The 22,367-nt window shown below is 41.1% G+C and overlaps 1 protein-coding gene across 8 annotated transcripts in view; it reads right to left on the bottom strand.

The window, feature by feature from the left end:
- The window catches only part of RELCH (RAB11 binding and LisH domain, coiled-coil and HEAT repeat containing), a 1,825,259-nt gene that overhangs the window by 950,270 nt on the left and 852,622 nt on the right, over window positions 1-22,367 (bottom strand). For all 8 annotated transcript variants that reach the window (XM_069613666.1, XM_069613665.1, XM_069613669.1 and 5 more), the window contains one exon: window positions 1,599-1,711. In XM_069613666.1, the coding sequence (XP_069469767.1) occupies window positions 1,599-1,711 (113 nt within the window). The remainder of the gene's footprint in view (window positions 1-1,598; window positions 1,712-22,367) is intronic.

Here is a 22,367-nt window from a genome sequence, read left to right as displayed (position 1 = left end):
CAGGTTGTGGATGGTGGTTGGCCACTACTGAAATGTCCTCAAGGTTATGAATTATGATGAAGGCACAGTATTGAGCAAGGTAACTGTTCTGAGCATCAGTTTATTGAAGATAAGGACCACCAAGCAAACTTGAGTAACCTTAAAGCACACTACTGCAGGAGATTGAGGTTTTAAAAAAAGTGGAAATAGAAACTGTTTCCAAACTGCTGCATCTCTATTTATAAAAGGAATACAAAGGGGCGTTTTCCTTTTCCAAGAAAAATACCAATTTTTTCCGTTCTATTTCTTTTTTCTGTTTAAGCAGTCACTTTTTATTGAGTGTGCTTCAATTTTAAACTTCTCATTTATTATCTGCATTCTCGTCCTTGCAACTAAACCTCTTATATCATGCCTCTCATGTGGCTTAGCCATCTTTGACTCAGTCCATTATCTCTTCACTTCTGTCAGTTATATTACTTATCTTTTTTTATCTCATTTTAAGTGTCACTCTTTCTCTAAAATTGGCCTCATCACAAGTTGGGCGGTATCCCGGTGGTGTTACTGCTGGGTTACCGCCCGCGCTAAAAGCGTTAACGCCAAACGGTCCAGCACTATTAGCGCCGGATCAAGAGTGGGGCGGTAACTGTAATTTCCCATTGGCACAATTAGCACGCAATAATAGCGCAGCACTAATTGCGCCTGAAAATTTGAATTTCTCCAGCACGTTTACCCCCAACTCTGAGATGGGGTAAACACGCCAGGCCCATGTTTGGGCGAACCCTTAAATAAGGCGGTAATAGCCTTACCGCTGCATTTAATGGCTCCCGCCCAACTCATGATGAGGCCCTATGTCTTATTTTTTCATCATTTACCACAGCCTCTTTTGTTCCTTTTCTATGTTCAGTTTTACTTCTGTCTCATTAAGTCATACATGCATCTCCAAGTTGTTCCTATTGCTCGATTTTGACCACCTATTTCGAGGTTTACGTATTTTGTCATCCAATCTCTATGATGCAGTTCTATTTATTTTGCCTCTGTCACTGAGCTTCTCTTTTATACCCATTGCGTTTCTCTGTATCAGTAATGAAAAAATAAGAACAGTTTCTGGATAAGAAATTTGATTCAGGTCTAGTATAATTTCCCAAGATTACTTTCAACCATGGCAATCTGCAGCACAATACTGGTTAATGGTGGTACGTTTCACTCTCAAGTGCTTGTTGATGGTATTTCTGTAGCACAACAACAGCTAACTGTTGTAAAATATTGTCTTATGCGAGGAACTGTTGTACATGATTAGCCGATGAGCACAACCATTACAGACGAGAAGGCAGCGCAAACACAAGGGTGGCAGAGTTGAGGTGGTGAAGCACATAGAGGTAGAGTTGTTGCAGGAATGTGGACATTGTAGCCCAAGAGCAGTGCATTTCTTTGGTTCACCTTACAGGGATGAATAAACTGCGGTAGGTCTTTAACGGAGAACGGCAGGAAGAATGCATTTTGCTTCAGTAATCCTTGTTACCAATGGTTTCAAAAAGACAAACTTATCACAAAGCACTCCCATTCACTCAACCACCACCCTTCTTCCCACCCTATACAACAAATAAACTGAAAAGACACACCTTTGCTCATCATCTGGTCTTTTGATCAAATTGAACAGTATATGCAGGAGCTGATCTCTTTCTTTGGATTCTGGATGGAGGCAGGCAGTGCACAGTATGAGTGGAATCAATTCCTAGACAACAGCGTGGGAAGGGGAAAACAAATCAACGCTAAAATGCTTTAAGAAATAACCAGAAATGGCACAAGGATAAAACAAGCAGCATAAATGCAAATTGTGAATAGAAGCAGGGATACAATTTTCACAGCCCTGGTCCTTTCCTTCAGTGGTATCAAGTTCTTGGATTTTTGTATTCTTCTCAGCCATCATTATTGGTAATCTTAAACAGCTAGAATAAGATGGATCGACTGTAACCTATATGGATACAAATTCAGTAATCCACAGAACTACTGTATAAACATGGTATGAACATGCAACTTATTCCTGCAACAACCCCTCTGATAATACTTTTTTGTAATTGTGGTTTTGGGTCTCCAGCAGTAAAACTATTAGATTAGTTGAGTTGTTAAGACTGTTCAACGGTGTCAGTTGTATAGATTGGTTGAAATACATTTCACAACACGACTAGTATCTAGTCATAACACATATCTAGTAGCACTGCAAACGTTTATTTTAAAAACATGTAAAGTATTCCTGGTGTGGCATTACACCAAAAGGCTAGACCAATGTATACATGTTTGCAGCCAGTAGTAGCTTACAATGATTCAACTGAACTTTTTCAGGTAACCCTGCCAAAGGGTTAGCTTCAAGACTCAACTCATAATCTCAAAACATTATTATACCACCTCAAAGGTTATCATTAACCTGTCTCAACTTCACAGTAGATTGGTGGCCCCCTTCTCAGAAAAAGTAGTTGCTCCAACAAGCAGTAATACATATTTACAGATCATGCAGCAAGCTTTCCCAAGACCATTTAGATGACCAAACGCATGCCAACACACGAATCACTAAATAGGTTACAGCTAATTTACAAGGAAATTAGAAGTTAGTGTAAATGTTGGTGTTAATGGAGCCATACACATCTCAACGGAGCAGTTACCAAGTAAGTAGTGCTATAACTAAAGGACAAACTACCACTGAACACGGTTGCCTTTTTATGCCTACCTTTGTCTCTTATTCTATATATCAGTATTCTTTGTTTTGGGATACCACCATCTTAATTCTTTTTAGAACTGGGTGAATAAATGAGGCCAACTGTGTGTGTAAATGAATGTTTAACAAGACAGGTTTCGTAAATATCAACTAGACAAACCTCATAGAACTCCGGGCTCTGTCCTTCTACATCATCCAAGACCCGAAGAAAGGTTTCTCGAGGCAAACCACCACATCATTGAGCCCTTTTTGCCACATACCAAAAATGAAAACTGTTCAGGGCAAGTTTTTATGAGCTTTAGAGGTCCAAGAGCAGGGGTCGGATGGGGAACTTGAAAATGTACTCTATAGGTGGGGAGACAGATTTAAGGGATTTTGATATTGGTCCCACTGCTGGAATGATTCCTGAGAGACAGCCTCTTGTACAGCAGCTACCCCAGCTCAATTTCCCGCAGAGCAAAAAACAGTGTAATAGCACAAATGCCCCACTGAGAAATGTTGGTGCAACTGAGACACACATACGAGTGGGTGCCATGATCTGTATAAAAGTCTGCCATTCCATACGGTTCTTTCCAAATCCGCCCATGTTGATTATACAATAATCCCAAATGTGTGGGCATTTGAATGCCTTTAGAACAGCCTACAACGAAGTTTCCAAGAAGACAGTGAGTTGGCTAGGGAAGTTCACTGAATGAAAGTATTGTATGCACTATTTTGGTAAACAGCATTTACATAGGTGTATATTGGGTAAACCGGGTACCTAGTGCGCTTAACCTCACTGATTAGCTGCTGCTTGCCGATAGATTATAGTACAAATGGGTTATACCCATTGCCCAAAATAAACTGTATATTTGTAATGTATTTATGTGTATATGGTTTACAAAAATAAAGTTCACAATTCAAATATCACAATAAATCACACAAATAAATAGAAATACAATGTTTCACAGTTTTTTTTTCTCCAATCATTCTTTTTATTTATTTTTATAAGTAAACATACAATCTCGAGTGCATTAATTCACTTCTTACATAGTTTGTTTCGAGATAATCATAACCAACCAAAACATAACCAGGTGGGGTTGAGGGGGAAAAGGGGGACACCGTGGGAAAAACCATTAGGGGTTCTGTAGTCCTTGGGGGGAACTGTTTCGGGTAATTGTCTTTCGTGTGGAGGTTTCCGCTGGACCTTGGCTGACATTGGACGCCTCTATGGATTCGTCTTGTCCTCTGGTGCTCCTGTGCCGAGTTAAACATCACTCTGGGGTACAAGTTTGGTGTGGGCCGCGCGATTGGATTTGGGGTTGCTTTACTCATATTCGTCTATCCAGCGGAAGGCCGGTGGCTTCCTCGTCATTCTTGGGAATCGTTCTGCGTAGTCTAGGAAGGGGACACAGGTGTCAAAAAATGTATTTCTGTTCCCCAGGCGGATGGCAGTTTTTTCCGCTACTGCGATGTCCCAGCATTTGGCCCACCACAGGCTCACAGCCAGGCCTTCTGGATGTTTCCATAGCCTTGCCGTGGCTATCTTTGCCACTGTGAGTAGTTGTGTGCATAGACTTGCTAGGTTACCGGACAGTGGAAATTGGCCCTCCCCTGTGCTGCCCAGTAGGACTATTCCCGGATCCCATGCGATCGTCAAGCCTGTGATCTGCTTGATAAGGTCCAGAATCTCCTTCCAATATTTACTGGACGCTGGGTATGCCCAGAACAAGTGGAATAGCGTTCCTGTGAGTGTGCATCCTCTGCAGCATTGCGGGGAGCTCGCTGGGTTGCTCTTGTTCAGGGTCTCTGGGGTCAAGTACCATCTGTAGCAAGTTTTGATCGCCCCTTCCTTTTTGGTGACATATTTCGAGCTCTTTTGCGTTCTGGTCCAAATATGTCTCCATTCTTCCATTTCAATTGTCCTGCCGATGTCTCTTTCCCACCTTTCCATGTAAGCCTCCTTTTTGTTGGGGTCCACTCTGTCCAGTAGTCTGTATAGGGCCGATGTTTTCCCTCTGGAGGGAAGCGTTGTAAGCGTTTGTTCCAGCGCCGTTAGTGGGCTCGTGCGAGAGCCAGTGTCGGATCTGAGAGTAGCGGAATCTTTCTGTTTCCGGCACCCCGAATTTTGCCTTGCATTCTTCAAAGGTAAGCAGGGCTCCCTCCACGTAAAAGTCTCCCACATGTTTCAGCTCTCCCGCCTTCCAGCGATCAAAATCATTGGGTGTTCTGCCGGGGGTAAAGTCCGGGTTGTCCCAGATTGGGGATAGGGGGCCAATGTTTCACAGTTTTACAATCACCTCGCAGAGCCTACACAAACAGATAATTGGTAATGCTTTACATCAATAAAAAACAAAATTACAATACTATCCAAAATGGTATCCGGTCATTTTTTCGAAAACTTATTTTCAAAACATTATTTTGTTGAAAACATTTTGGCGACATTTTTTTTTTTGTTTTTTTTGTTTCGTAAGTAAAAAAAGTGTTAAAAAAGGGGGGTTTGGGAGGAACAGCCCCATTTCAAAAATAAAATACAAAAAAATAAACATTCTAAAAATTGTTTTCACCAAAATTGTGTCGAGAAAATGGCATTCGAAGATATGCCATTCAAAAAAGTCACTATAAGCCATCCAAAACAAATTTAAATTCATTCATTCCAAAATGGCCTAAATTCATAAAACCAAAAAAAGACAATTTCATGCATAATATACATTAGCTGTGTTCAGGGCTCCAGATAAGGCGAGTACCAGGCCTTTTTATGCATGAATATCTTGTAAATACGCCAGCTTTATTATTTTCCTGGGTACATTTACACACAGGTTTAGAGTAGAGGGCAGTGCAAAGATCAGGTTACTTGACAAAAACCAGAAGGCTTCTTGTGATTTTTATCTACATGGATGTAATTGCAAGCCACCTCTGAAACAGAATGTATTTCTCTGAAGCCTTTCAAAAATAAACTGTACACTGATAAAAGGAATGGTTTCTTTCCATTCAGCTTCAGAAGCACTGTGCATGTTTTCCTAGAATTTTAGGATTGTATAATTAATAAGACGGAAAACTAAGTTGCAATTCAGAATTTTTTTTAAATTTTTTTTTAATTTTTTTTAACAAGTTATGCTTTTTTTCCAGTGAAAGCAAACCAGTATTGCACAAATTTATTTTTCAGAGTTCCGGTGCTATATGCATAATCATGCAGAGGCAGATCATGTTTATACTTCTAATTTAATTTACAATCTAATTATAAAAACAGTGTGTAAAATGATGACTATGCACAGTCTAGTTTACATCCATTCAACATTGCAGTCAATGGGGTACATTACTGTAAATGGTCAGTGGCAGCAGAGTCTTTGCTTAAGGGTGAGTAATTGTCATTACACTGATCACAGGTGTTCTAGCCTCTGAAATCTTCAAGACTACAAATAAAACATCCAAAACCTGACTCTCAAAGTGCAAGTGCTGTTCCAAAACAAACAAATGAAAATTACATTGGTAATTGAAATAGAAACTAAACAAAACCTGTTCCTGTGATAATCCAGACATACAATCTCGAGTCCAAACATACAATCTCGAGTGCATTAATTCACTTCTTACATAGTTTGTTTCGAGATAATCATAACCAACCAAAACATAACCAGGTGGGGTTGAGGGGGAAAAGGGGGACACCGTGGGAAAAACCATTAGGGGTTCTGTAGTCCTTGGGGGGAACTGTTTCGGGTAATTGTCTTTCGTGTGGAGGTTTCCGCTGGACCTTGGCTGACATTGGACGCCTCTATGGATTCGTCTTGTCCTCTGGTGCTCCTGTGCCGAGTTAAACATCACTCTGGGGTACAAGTTTGGTGTGGGCCGCGCGATTGGATTTGGGGTTGCTTTACTCATATTCGTCTATCCAGCGGAAGGCCGGTGGCTTCCTCGTCATTCTTGGGAATCGTTCTGCGTAGTCTAGGAAGGGGACACAGGTGTCAAAAAATGTATTTCTGTTCCCCAGGCGGATGGCAGTTTTTTCCGCTACTGCGATGTCCCAGCATTTGGCCCACCACAGGCTCACAGCCAGGCCTTCTGGATGTTTCCATAGCCTTGCCGTGGCTATCTTTGCCACTGTGAGTAGTTGTGTGCATAGACTTGCTAGGTTACCGGACAGTGGAAATTGGCCCTCCCCTGTGCTGCCCAGTAGGACTATTCCCGGATCCCATGCGATCGTCAAGCCTGTGATCTGCTTGATAAGGTCCAGAATCTCCTTCCAATATTTACTGGACGCTGGGTATGCCCAGAACAAGTGGAATAGCGTTCCTGTGAGTGTGCATCCTCTGCAGCATTGCGGGGAGCTCGCTGGGTTGCTCTTGTTCAGGGTCTCTGGGGTCAAGTACCATCTGTAGCAAGTTTTGATCGCCCCTTCCTTTTTGGTGACATATTTCGAGCTCTTTTGCGTTCTGGTCCAAATATGTCTCCATTCTTCCATTTCAATTGTCCTGCCGATGTCTCTTTCCCACCTTTCCATGTAAGCCTCCTTTTTGTTGGGGTCCACTCTGTCCAGTAGTCTGTATAGGGCCGATGTTTTCCCTCTGGAGGGAAGCGTTGTAAGCGTTTGTTCCAGCGCCGTTAGTGGGCTCGTGCGAGAGCCAGTGTCGGATCTGAGAGTAGCGGAATCTTTCTGTTTCCGGCACCCCGAATTTTGCCTTGCATTCTTCAAAGGTAAGCAGGGCTCCCTCCACGTAAAAGTCTCCCACATGTTTCAGCTCTCCCGCCTTCCAGCGATCAAAATCATTGGGTGTTCTGCCGGGGGTAAAGTCCGGGTTGTCCCAGATTGGGGATAGGGGGCCAATGTTTCACAGTTTTACAATCACCTCGCAGAGCCTACACAAACAGATAATTGGTAATGCTTTACATCAATAAAAAACAAAATTACAATACTATCCAAAATGGTATCCGGTCATTTTTTCGAAAACTTATTTTCAAAACATTATTTTGTTGAAAACATTTTGGCGACATTTTTTTTTTTGTTTTTTTTGTTTCGTAAGTAAAAAAAGTGTTAAAAAAGGGGGGTTTGGGAGGAACAGCCCCATTTCAAAAATAAAATACAAAAAAATAAACATTCTAAAAATTGTTTTCACCAAAATTGTGTCGAGAAAATGGCATTCGAAGATATGCCATTCAAAAAAGTCACTATAAGCCATCCAAAACAAATTTAAATTCATTCATTCCAAAATGGCCTAAATTCATAAAACCAAAAAAAGACAATTTCATGCATAATATACATTAGCTGTGTTCAGGGCTCCAGATAAGGCGAGTACCAGGCCTTTTTATGCATGAATATCTTGTAAATACGCCAGCTTTATTATTTTCCTGGGTACATTTACACACAGGTTTAGAGTAGAGGGCAGTGCAAAGATCAGGTTACTTGACAAAAACCAGAAGGCTTCTTGTGATTTTTATCTACATGGATGTAATTGCAAGCCACCTCTGAAACAGAATGTATTTCTCTGAAGCCTTTCAAAAATAAACTGTACACTGATAAAAGGAATGGTTTCTTTCCATTCAGCTTCAGAAGCACTGTGCATGTTTTCCTAGAATTTTAGGATTGTATAATTAATAAGACGGAAAACTAAGTTGCAATTCAGAATTTTTTTTAAATTTTTTTTTAATTTTTTTTAACAAGTTATGCTTTTTTTCCAGTGAAAGCAAACCAGTATTGCACAAATTTATTTTTCAGAGTTCCGGTGCTATATGCATAATCATGCAGAGGCAGATCATGTTTATACTTCTAATTTAATTTACAATCTAATTATAAAAACAGTGTGTAAAATGATGACTATGCACAGTCTAGTTTACATCCATTCAACATTGCAGTCAATGGGGTACATTACTGTAAATGGTCAGTGGCAGCAGAGTCTTTGCTTAAGGGTGAGTAATTGTCATTACACTGATCACAGGTGTTCTAGCCTCTGAAATCTTCAAGACTACAAATAAAACATCCAAAACCTGACTCTCAAAGTGCAAGTGCTGTTCCAAAACAAACAAATGAAAATTACATTGGTAATTGAAATAGAAACTAAACAAAACCTGTTCCTGTGATAATCCAGATAGGTATTTAACTTTATGTAGCGCTTCATAAATGGTTTGTCATAAATCTAGGTACTGTGATCATTATTCCTCAGTCGATACTCAGTTAACCAACCTCTGAAGAATGTTAGCCAATAAGATAGCTCAGCAGGTTGAGCACTTGTTGCTGCTATCTGTGCCTGATCTGTTGGTTGCGAGTTCGAATCCCGGCAAGTCCAACTCAGCCTTTCATCCTTTCGAGGTCGATAAAGGAGTACCAACTTTGGTTTGGTGGTAATTGGGATAAATATGTTTTATGTACAGCGCTTTGCCAAAAGAGCTATATAAATAACCATTTGACCACTAGATTAGATATAGAATTTAGCATGAAGTCCTTGCCTCTCTGAACTGTTGTATCATAACATATGCATACCATTAGGTAGTAATAGCTCCAGGAAATTAGGACTTGCATTAAACATCAAAAGACAATTCTGCTATCGAATCTCAAAACACACAATACAAATTCATGTATCCTTTACTATAAATTGGCTAGATTTTTGTGATTTCAACATTTAAATATATACAGGAGAGATGAAATGGCTAGACATAATGAAAGGTGTATTCTGTCACAATGCAGAAAGCTGCTGCATAGTAATGATTTCCATACAGTTTTTTCACACGTCGGCTGGATGTCGTATACATTTCACTCTCTCGCGAAGGAGAAATGTAATTTTTACTCTCTTAAAATCACATTTATTCTCAAAGTTTAAAAATAGAGAGTAAAATACTCCCACCTCAAAATTTTATCTGGAGCACTGGCTGTGTTGGTATAAATATTAATCCATGTTATCTAAAAGCAGAACAAATCAAAAACGCTAATATTGGCAACAAACACGAGGAGGAAAAAAAAATACCTCTAATTTCTCACCTTCCAAACAATAGTTTCAGGAGTTCAGAAGTGGCTATGGTCCCATTGTTCGGTCCTACAGCACGCAGCACTAATTTAGCCCCCTCAACCAAACCAGTTACTCTCCTATTAATGCTGGTGGAGCACATACTTCCACTTTCAATTCACTGTCAATATGTAAATTCAGGGATTTCATAAAAGATGCTATAGCCAAACCCTCTGAGTTGTTCTGAATAGAGATGCACCTGGACCAAATAGAATCATCATCCCCCCCTCACTCCCCACTTTATGAACTTCTGAAGGTAGATCATTATTTTTGCCCGTAGCATCGGACATAGCAGTAGCAGATGTTTCACAGTTTCTACCTCACCTGGTTTCTTGCAGAATCGACAGTAAGTATTTACAGTACCTACCATCTTCCTTCTTAACAGTACCTCTGAGATGGCAAAATGTTCCATCGTAATCTGATAGAGGGAACGACAGTATTGATTGGGAAATTGAGTAAATATAAAAGAAATAGTCCTTCGTCCTTTATGTTCAAACTTTAAGTCACTAAGAGAGGGGTATGAATGAAATATATCTGTTGTGATAATCCAATCCCTTTCATTTAGAAACTTTTTTACTCGCTCAGGGTTCATAGCCAAAGTTAATCTGTCTGTGTCCAGAACAACGAGAAATGTATCACATACATTCCGGATCGAGGCCATGTATTTACTCGGGGCTTTCCCCTCTCCAACCAAAGGGACCAGTTTACCCAACCCTCCTACAGGGTGTTATGCAAGGGAGCAATCAGGCCACGGAAGAGCAACAGCAAACGCCACTGTACCAGTGACTTCAACGATGCAATGCCCAACTCAAACCGAATTGCCTCTATTGGTATATTATTGGGTAACTTCAACGTTTTCCTCCATAGGCTGCCTTCCAAGATTGCCCATAAATTCAGCAGTGGACGGTAATGGAGTTCCTCTCCATATATTAATTTCGACACGATTTTCCCCTCATAGAATGAAATTGCAGGCTTTATGGAGGAATGGCCAAATATATGGTCCAATTTCAACATTTGGTTTATTAATGCAAGGTTCTTCTGTTTCAAAAAGGCACAAAGCCCAGACTTCAAAGGTTGTGCCATTAGCAGGAAGCCTAGGTATAAAACACTCTAGGTAGTCTTTATGGGTAAACCTACCATTTTCCAGCCCAGCTTTTTCCTTCCTCAACCTCTCGAAACCACCATGACTCGGGTTTTACTTGGGTTAACCACAAGTCCATTTTTGGTTGCGAATTCCATGAACCTGTTAATCAATCGTTGGAGACCCACCCTGGTGCGATCGGGAAGCAGGAAGTCGTCCACAGAGGCCAACCAGGGAATACACAAGGCACCAATTTTGGGTGTCACTAGGCCTACCTCCTCCAGGAACTCTCCAATAACCGAAACATATATGTTAAAAAGACACGGAGCTAATGAACTCCCCTGTCTTAGTCCTACATATGTATCAATCCGGCAGGACAAATTTCCCTCCAGGTTAAGCCGGACACAAATACCTGAATTATCATAGAGTGCAATTAGTAAATTCAGCAAGCCTCCAGGAATGCCCCCATTTTGCAAATTTAGCCCATAATCGAGAGCGCATTACATAGTCGAAGGCTGTCGACAAATCTATTACGAGTTCAGCTCCAAAACTGTCCCAGGCTGAAAACTGGAAGGCTCTCATTACCAGCCCATTTATATTTGTAGAGTGACCTACTCTAAATCTAGTTTGGAGTGCATTTAATGGGTAGGAACTATCCATCCATTCATTAACATGGGATAGCAAAATAGATGCAAACAAACATCTTGCAATCCACGTCTATTAAAGCTATTGGTCTATAGTTTATAGCTTTGGTTCTATCCCCACGTTTAAAAATGGGAACTACAAAAGCCATTTGTCAACTGCTCGGGATGATGCGACTTTTTACAATACTCCTGAACAGCAGGGTAAGGATCTGAGCCCAAGCTACCAGGTTGCCTTTATATGTATTGTTTTTCAGACCATTTGGCCCTGCCGCCTGTGAAGTTTTAGCTATTTTAATTAGTTTTAGCACTTCTACGTACTCAATATTTGGGTGCCAACCTGCCCTCGCCTTAGCCTTCAGACCACTATAATTCTCTGGTTCACCCCCACCGAGGAACCGTAACGATCTGAAAAGAAGATAATCCATTGCGATTCCGTGACCACATTCAAATGACCAAGAGTTACCGTGAGATCTTGGCAATTGATCAATTCCCAAAATGCCCTTCGGTCTATTTTCACCAGGATGCGCAACATCGATTCTGCACCGTTTTGCATTACAATTGCTTTTCTAGAACAGCAATCATTTTTGTATCTTTGCCTGACTGCTTTAATTCTGTTATTTTTTTTCTAATTGCTCACAACCGGAGCTTCGTATCAATCTTAACATCCGGAGCACAGTTGATTTCTCATTAGCCAGTTTCACATCGTAGGTATGTCTAGGTTTATTCTTAGGCACCCCATACCTCAAATTAGGGGATGATCTAATAAGCATTTCACCAAGGAGGTTTTCAAATTCCAAAGGGCTAAACACCTTGAGTTTCCATTGAAAATTACTAGTATTGATGGCTTTAGTAAGTTCCCCATTAAAAGCCTCAATACTTCTAGGTTTCCATCCTATTGCTTTTCCCTGGCCCACAGTTCTCAAATCGATCAGATCCCCTTTATTAGTCCTATTCAGAGGTAAGAGGAATTCTACTTAAAGGGTAATATGATCGCTCCACGTATTCGGGGTAATCTTTACCCCATTATTCAATTTGGAGAGAGCTACATCAACAAATATGTAATCTATTGATGGTGAGCTTGCTCCTCTATGCTACGTAGGGTTGGCGGGCGATACAGCCTCCAATTCTCCATTTAAACAGACTAAACCCACTGATTCAAGGGAGAGATTCCACATTTTACCCCGCTCAGACTTCTGACCTGCTTAGTCCCACATGGCATTTCCTCTCCCAAATCAGTGAAGCGTTCCTTGTACGAAATACAACAATCTGAATTAAAATCGCCTGCCTCGACCACACTTCCGTTCGGGACAGCGCAATGCCAGTCCCCGACTGGCGTAGTGATAATGTCCAGTTATTCGCCCAGTTGGGCTATTCCAATATGCCAGTATATTTCAATTAAATGAATTTCTACCAATCCCTCCAAGGACGAGGCTTTAACTGTGAGAATCCCTAATGGAAGATTATTCCAAAGGGCTGAAGTATTTTTTACGGAAAGCGTCCGATTCCCCCATAACTAAATTCAGAACCACTTGGGAATTTAAATATATATTAATAATCTCCCACGGATCTCTATCCGGGAATTGTACCCTATCCAGATCACATGTAGAAAGAAGAGCCAAATTCGGAATTTTTAAAAAGACTTTAAGCACATTACCCCAATTTAGGCAAAGTGGAATATGACCCCTCCACAAGCTCCTAATTTGTATTATTTCAGTTTGAATACATTCACCTCTCGGGTTCTCACAGAGATCCCTGGAAAACCCTCCAAGAGTGCCCTTCATATCTTGCATGGGTTGATCTTAGGGTACAATTCCCTTTGCTCCCCTTAGGATACTATTAAATCCCAGCCTCCCCGGAGCTACAGGTCTTCTTCAAAAATAAATTGATTTTCTAGGAGCTCGAGCGGCCCCAATTTCTGAGTGGAGTTTGGAACATACTTATCCATAAAACGTGGGCGCTCCCCGGGATCCCCATGGACAACAGTTATCTCTGTCGAATGCCCGGGAGCAGGGTGAGGCAGGCTAGGTTGGACATTTTCAAATAAACGCCTAGCTGATGTGTTATCAGTTTTGGACAGTTTTCCTCAGATACAGATTTTCTAACAGGTGCTGCCTTCCCAGCCGCTTTTGCGGCGGTGTCAAATATTTCTAAACTATTTGTTGGTATATTTACAACCATTCTCCCCTCCCCAGACGGAATAGGTCCCAGATCGGGCACATTTGTAGGCCGCTCTATGGCCATTCCTTCCAAATTTATCATTGCATCAGTTCTCCTGGGATCTTTAGCAAACATTGAGAGTTGCACTGGTGGATCCATCTGGATACCTGTATCAATCCTCTGGAGGATAGGGCCTTTGTCTACGCTTATAGGGCCTTTGTATACGCTTATGCAAGCTGCATAACCAACCCCTCTTCTAAAGGTTGCCCACCGCATAGCATGTGGCTGATTTCCTTAGGTGTTCCCTTTACATCCCATATTCTATTTTCCGCACTATTTACTAGTACCAGTGTCATCATTTCACTGAGGCCCTTATCCCCTACTCCTTTTATTCGCAAATACTCTTGAATAGTAAGATTCCGAAGATATTTGCATGAGTCAGAATTTTGTTTTTAGGATTCTTAACCTGGGGGGCTTTTCTTTTAGTGCTCAATACCTCACCTTTCTTATCTTTGGTAAGGTTAATAGTAATACAATCCTGGACTATTAAGGTGTTACCTTCCAAGGGTCTAAAGGTATCCTGATTGGTTGAATCAGTAATAATAACGTTGTGGTCCCGTTGGGGCACACCTACCAGGGTTCTAAACCCAGCATCATCATGGTGCGGGACCCTGACATCCAGCCGTTTAATCTCCTCGGGGACCACCACTGAACAATCCACATCAACTTGCATCAGAAGATTAACGTTAAAACTGTCTGGATCGCCAGACTGCCTTTGCTGCCGGGCCAACCCGCAGGATTTGTCAATTCCCTCCAGTCTGTTTTATATTTATGTCAGTAGTTCAGTGTTTGTTCTAACCTCTGCCCATATATTATCATATAACTTTACAAAAGCCCTCCCTCTCTTAGCCAGTTCAGTTTGTGTGTATATTCATCAATGAAATTAGTTAACTCAGAGGGGCATCCTATACGAGAAGCATTGCATGTCTGTTGTATCACACTATTTGGTCTACCCTCCGATTGAGTTATATTATCTTCAACTGCCAAATCAGCAAACTCAACGATACTTAGGTCATTGATTTCATTGTCAGCAGTTTCATTGACTCCCAGTTTCCTAGCTACTTCGACCATCAAAGAATGGTCCAGTCTGGCAGTCCCTCTTACCGGGATGATAGCTTTTATTTCATTGCTGGTGCATGTTTTATTCCTTAAATAATTCATAGTGTTTGAGCCAGCAATAGGTAAACAGGGTGAGTTCTTAGTTTGTTTTTGATTTGGGTTTTTCCCAAGATTGCTGGCCATCTGGGTTTTACAAACTTTCTCCCCGAGGGGTACAGCATCCACCCAACTCCAGCAGCAAACCGTTTGTTAATGTCAAGTGTTTCAATTCTTTAGGGGATGTTTTCCCCTGTGAAGTGTGGGAGACTTTAACACCCTTGGGTGAATGAAAGGCCATTACATCATCTGTATGACAAATCTTACCCAAGGGGGTGCAGGAACCTACCTTCCTTTCTGGTGGGTCACAAACAATCACATCTACCTTATATGGAAACAGTTCAACTTAATTGGGCGCATCCTCCCCCAAATTATGTACCAGAGCTGCCACCAGTCTATCCTCCTGTACATCAATAGACATAACTGTTTCCCCTTTTAGTATACTCCCATTTATGATTGGACCATCAGCCATCAAACATACCACAGGCTCAGGTTCCACTACAGGGCCACCTAGTTGTGTGGCCGATGCATGTATTGCTAAACCTTTGTTCCCCAGATTATGAATTTGGGCTAAAACAGTGCCAGCGCCTTGCCACTGAAAGTAAATATCAGCAGAAATCTCTGGGACTACTTTCTCATCAGGATGGATCCCTGCCGGAAGAGTGGCAGCATTTAAAAATATGTCAGAGACCTCATCCTTTACCTTTCCTTTAGACGTATAATCTACCTCCATATAATTTCAGTACTAACACTTTGGTCTTCCGCAATTGATTGGCTAAGGCCTTTGAGACATAATTCTGTACAAGTTTGATTGAAATAGTAGTAATTAACAATAATTTAGTCACTGATAAATTAGAGGGGTAAATTCACTGATAAATTAGAGGGGTAAATACCACACAGGGAAGGGATCCAAGAAATAGGAAAACCCAGGGATAGTTTGCAGGAAAGGGCCAAATTGATCAAAATCAAATTGTTCACAGACCAATATTTCACAGGGCGTTCCCAATTAAAAGTAATCAACAGGAGAGGTATCAATTTACTCTTAAAATAAATAAATACACAAATTCTAAGACACCCCAAGATAGGAGCAGTTATAAAAGTTCAATCCATTACAGTTCTAAAATTCAAGAATATCTAAAAATTAACAAAGTTCATAAACATGTCAATTAACATTTAAAATTCATTCACTCATCATTATTCACTACTAAATTCTTTGGAAAAAATAAAACCGGTACCAGAGAAGTAAATGCCTCTGGTAACCCACATGTAGCAAGTGCAAATATGCAAAGTGCTGTGTGCTAAATGAATACAAAAAACAATTGTTACTAAAAAGTATGAAAACATTCTACAGATTATAAAAATTCATAAACAATTCAATTATCATTTAAAATTCATTCACTCAACATTGTTCAAATACTAAAATCTTTGATAGAAGTAAGACACTAACCAGAGAGACGGGCATCTACAATATCTCACTAGTAACAAGTGCAAATATGTAGAGTGCTGAGTGCTAAATAAAGCAAATGCGGTCAATATTATAGACTATACACATTTTAAAAAGCCAGTAAAAAAGCACATATTCCGGGGAGCTCCAAGCAAAGCTCTGAGTACATACAAGTCACAGGGAGCTCAAAGGCCGCGGCCCACAGTCACACAACCCCTCGGTAACCACCAAGTAGAAGCTATTTTGTATTAAACTTTAAATTGTGGCAAATGTCAGACAGATGGCTTTGCATTAAGGACCCCATATAAATAGGGGGGTCAAGGAGGAGCTTAAAGGCTGTAGCCCGCAGTTACTCCCCCATCAACACTCTTCAGATTCTAATCCACTAGCTTACAGTAATAGAGAGCTGGGTTACCAGCGTAATGACATCGGGTTGAGCAAACACTGGGGGGCTCAGAGACTGAAGTCCTCAATTGCTCTGCCTGGGCCATGTGGTGATTTATTTTTAGTTCAAAGGATACCACACCACGTATTCACTCTGGGAGCTCAAAGGTCGTAGCCCGCAGTCGCTCCTCAAGTAGATCACCAGCAGTCTACCAATATCGTCTGAAAGTAACATAACAGGTACTGATTACTGGGGCTAATCCTTAATTGCGTTTTTACTGATTGGCAGCCAAAAATAGGCAAGCTCAGAATGTCAAGCAGTGTAGGTGGTTTTTATTCCTCACACACGGAGAAACTGAGCAAGTATTCACGTAAATCTGTTGGTTTGAAAAGACAAGAGGCGTATATAAATCATTAATGTACAACAATTACTAAGTCAGCAGTAAACGATCAGCAGAGTCTGATACAGAGCAGACGTCGAGCACTGGACACCAGACACAATGACCTGTACACAGTGCTGCGCCCCGTGCCACGCTCCGCGCCGGGGTGGCATTTATATGTGTTGCCGCATTGTTTCCCCGAGTCTGCCTTGTGATAGAAGGTGAAGACAGACTCCAGGTACTAAACAGAGTGTTGACATTGTTACACAATATTCCAAGGACGGTCATACACTATACTATATCAAATAGTACAGAGGCATTGGCACCTACTAGGTATGAATGCAGACCTGAAACCACATTTGGGGAACAAGCCAAAATTTGTTTTTACTCGGGCACCAACCATAAGAATCCTTTTGTGTCCATCACATCGAGATCAGATTTACACAAACGCAACTGGAGGTAGTGATTGGCTCAAAATTTTGAAAGGGTTCCACAAGTGTGGCACACGTAGCATGTGTCAATATGCCCATCGAGATAGTGGCAAAAGTGTCTACAATTAAGGCACTGTTATCCAGATTAAGGATTTCATCAATAGCAAAAACTACACATGTTGTCTATGCTGTTATGTGTGTGTGTAAAAAACTATACATTGGAAGTACTATTAGACTTTGAGAACACTCATTAGAGAACATATACAAAGTCTCAGCAGTCAGGACCCTAGGCTACCCTTGGCAGTACACTGGTAAAATCATTTTCATCAGATGCATGATAAAGTCGAACTTAGATTCATAGGACTCACTAAAGTCAAACGTGGTAAATGTGGGGGTAACCTAACACTCTTACTGAGACGAATGGAATGCAAATTCATATGTCTATTACGTAGCACAAGTGAAGGTCTTAATTCAGAACATCCGATGCACTATTTTTTGTAATTTAATTTAATTTATTATTAATGTGATACAGTTTTATACATAAGTAAAAAACTTTTACACATCAGCAAAAAAAGAAAGAACATCAAACAAATCAAAAAAATATATATACTAAATCATAAACTGAGACAAGCATTTCCTAATACAGATTCATACATTTTGAAACAATATAAGAATATAAAAGTATTAAAAAAAGGGAAGAAAACTTCAGCTCAAAATATTATACACCAAAAAAATAAGTATAGTGAGAAGTAAAAGAAAAAGAAAATTCAAATCCCCAAACACATAAGATAAATGAGAAGACAATAACAATCAATGCAAAAAATAACAGATAATATCAAAAATAAAAGTCATACAAACTTCTTACTTAGTAAGTATATGTACAAATTAATACCTATTTTGATGTAGTTTAAATGTTCACATCTGACTTTTTCAATCACCTTCTAAAGAAAATGCCTTGTTACAGGGCCAGCCCTGGTACAACGGTTCATACAAATCGAGGCTTCACGCCATACCTGAAGGAGTGCTATATGTAGTTTGGGGTTCACAGAGTTAACACACTGATGCCAGAATTCTACCTGCTCCAGATATTCGACATTGTGGGCAAACTTCCTGAGGTTTTTAACTCGGCTTCTGCTCATCGCTCGACATTGGGTAATAACATGTCGGGCAGTTTCAGACTCAGTGCGCAATGCACATATTCTGCAATACCTTTCTGATTCCAATAGGCCCATTTCAGCGTCTCTGGAGACCAGAGTAGGCAAATGGTTAATACGCAGAAACAAAACAAAACGCCTTAGCAAGTCAGAAGGGCAGAGATTTAAGTAAGGCTGAGGCTTTTTGAAAGTAAACAACACAAGTGAGATGAATTTCTAACTTTTCAAGCTTTCTAGGTGTGTGAAATTCTTCATACAGTGGAACAGGTGATCATTCTCCTGTCCCCACTCCGGAGACCAGCTAATTTCCTCAGACAGGGTATTCATTTGCACTTCTAGATTATGTTGTCTACCGGCCCGTGCATCCTCTTTGATAGCCATGAGGAGCAAGTTAGTAGGCTTATTATTGATTCTGATGTAAAATTTCACTCTCTTTCTTAGAACGATAGCTTTAAGGGAGGTAATTCCTAACTCAAGCCTAATCACAGCCATAGGGATGCACTGAGGTAGGCCAAGAATTTTCCTCCAGAACGTGCCTTCAACCAACTGCAACCACCTTAAATTCATGTTGATCAAAGGATCTCGTCCATATGTGACCATAGGTACCAAACATTGTATATACAATTGGCGTGCAGCCCAGATGGAGAAACCACTCTGATCCCGTGTGAATTTGACGATTAGCGCTGTAAGTTGTGCAGCTTTGGTTTTACGCGCCTGGATGCAAGTGATGTAATTTCCCCTGCTGTCAAAATCAACACCTAGATATTTATACGAATGGGTATAGTTGATTTCAATAATACCCACCAGCATACGAGGCCTAGCCACCCTGCCTGCTGTATATAATAGCAGGTTCGTTTTACTATGGTTGATGACTAATTCATTAGCCTCAGCATAGCGCCAGAGTTGTTCCGCAGATCTTAGAATCCCACTAAATGTGTGATCTAGGATCACAAGATTGTCTGCATATGCCAATATCGTACAGTGGCTGGAGCCAATTTTTGGAGGACAGTTGCTAATCCCCCATAGACATTCAGGGACATCAGAAACACATAGATTGTATACAGTGGGAGCCGTTACACAGCCCTGCTTTACACCTTTCAGCTGTGGGATGGGGTTGGTAATAGACCCACAGTTATCAAGTTTGAGTTGTGCCGATGTATTAGTATGTAGAAGCTCTAAATAATATAGGAGACACTCTGGACAAGCCAGACTTCTTAATTTTCTCCACAAAAGGGATCTATTAACCGAGTCAAAAGACGCCCTGAAATCTACATACAGAGCATACAACGAGGGCTAAAATGTAGAAGCGTCTCGCTTCTGAGAGAGTTCATGATAAACAGATTATGGATGTAGAATAAACAGCTCTAAAACCGCTTTGAAAGGGGTCTAAAATTCCCGCACCCTCAGCCCACTTCTGTAGTTCCTTTACGAGGAGTGCAGCAAACATTTTGCCAGTACAATCCAACATAGACAGTAACCGATAGTTCCCAGGTTCGGTTCTGTTCCCTTTTTTAAACACAGGTATGAGAATGGCAGCTAGAATACGCCCCCACGCCAGAATTTTCTCGAATAGGATTTTCAAAAGGCCAGCCCAAAATTGGGGGTTGTTTCTCATGAGAACATTGGATAAACCACTAGGACCCGGAGGTCGGGATGAGTTCAGCTCTCCAATTCTAAGTTGGAGCTCCTCACTAGAGACCAGAAAGGGAGGATTGATAGGTTTAATGTTGTTTGAATACTAACCTTTTTGCAATCCTTACCGTTACTATTTTCCAAATAGGTAGTCCATTCCACAATACCTATAGGGTTAATCGTATTCAAGGTTTTACTACCCTTAGCCTCCCCCAACACAGACCATATGTTTCGTGTATTTCTACTACATAGGGTTTTGACAGTATGCTGCCATTGTTCCAGTTGTCTGTGCTTATTATGTATTTTTAACCATGTACGATAACCTGATGTTATTGGAGATTACCACATAAGAGAAAACCCCAGCTTTAGTCATACGAATATCTTTCCTAAGCCTCCGTTTTCTGTCTCTGATGGCACGGCCAAAAGTGGCATCCTTCGGGGATTTGCCCACCGTCATTTGCGCTCTACAGGAGGCATGTGTCCCTGAAAAAACAAATCCATCTCTCAATTTGCTCAAAGGACATATGATTAAATCTATATAACTGATTCAAATCCCAATCGCCTGTAGCCTTGGTTGCTTTTAATACATTCTTCTCTGACCATGTGATATGATTCAAAGTATGGCAGGCTGATAGATCTCCCAGTTTAATGCTCCCCACCTGAGGGGAAAAGATCCCCAGTTTCATAACAAGGGGAAAATGGTCGCTTCATTCGGTTTCCCGAACCCCCAAGCAACCTCAGCACTGGCAAATATGTAATCAAGGGTACTCTCCCCTCGCCCATTTCTCCAGGTGACCTTCCCTGGGCTATCACTCTTTGTGCGGCCATTTATAATCTCAAGGTCCCAACACTTAAAGAATCCAGACCATCAGTCCCCCTCAGCGTCTGCGGCCTTGTGGTCCGAGAGGCTAATATTACTTAGGAGGGGATTATTACACGTGCCGCTCCCGCCCTTAATGTAGCAATTCAGGTCACCAGCCACTATCACAAAGTAATTCTCATTGTCAAGTCTCCATTTGCCCAGTAGCTTGTGTATTGCTTCCTGGATGAGTTCTCTGTGCTTGGCCCCTGGCTGGTTATAGATGTTAACTAATAACATTTTTTCCCAAATTTTTCTCATCATAAGGGTCACTTCAACAGCACAGATTTAGTTACCATATTCAGTAGTGATCTTCTTACTAGGAATCTTATTTGTAATCCCAATAGTAAGCCCCCCAAACAGCCGCCCGCACTCCTTTTCGGGCAGGGGTATGATATAGAGTAAAGCCATCCATGGCAATAGGAGACAATAACCACGTTTCTTGAAGAAGAAAAAAAATGATTACTGATAAGAGAAAGAGAACCCTTAGACGTGAGAAAATGCTGGTGACCATGTGTGTTCCAACTAAGTAGAGAGCAATCTCATGGCTGTTGCAATACCATAGGAAGAGAATCAGCTAACCATTTCAAGGGACTCTGAATGTCACTCATCTGCACCTTCTTTGCGGATGGTTGGGCCTGCCACCCTTACTTTTAGATGCTGGGTAGTTCTCACTGGGTAGGGCGGGGTCTTCCTTCTCCTTGTTCGCATCGACTTCTAACCCAACCTGCATGAGACTTTTCTTGTGCGCTCAAATCAGTTGTGCAGATGCCAGAACCCTACAATGGAGGACTGAAAAATTTGGATTACATACCCTCAATGGTTCCACAAACGAAAAGTCCTCTGATCGTATAAGACGCAATTGGGGTATGAGGTGGAGCTTAGTTAGTACCTCCGATCTCGTCAGCCATCTGTCCATTTTCTTCTGGTTCAAGTTTTTAATTATGCACATTTTACTTGCTTTGAGGTATTCTGCATTTGTGACCATTGTCTGTTCCGTAATCCTCAGCCCTTGGCTTCTCTTTCCTACAGGGCGTTGAATATTTTGTTGAGTCACCAATAGTGCATACCGAGAGGTCCGATTCAGAGTCCTCTGTACATGCAATTACTGAATCACTGTTTTTATCCGAGAGGATCCAGCTGGTCAATGTCCCTGCACCTTTGCCCGAACGTTTCTTGATTTTACGTCCTCTTTTCTTTGCTTTTTTAGATTTGACTGGTGGCGCGCTGGTGGCAGGTAAAGGGGAAGCAACTTCCACCACCGCCTTTTTTAAGGCCGCCCGCTTTGCAATACGTCGCTGCTTTTTTATCATAGGAGGGTCAGGGCTG

The sequence above is a fragment of the Ambystoma mexicanum genome, chromosome 5p (genome assembly GCF_040938575.1).
Source record: "Ambystoma mexicanum isolate Mex_15411 chromosome 5p, UKY_AmexF1_1, whole genome shotgun sequence".
Taxonomy (NCBI): Eukaryota; Metazoa; Chordata; class Amphibia; order Caudata; family Ambystomatidae; genus Ambystoma; species Ambystoma mexicanum.
Note: the sequence above shows the minus strand (reverse complement) of the source record. Positions and strands in the feature narration are given on the sequence as shown.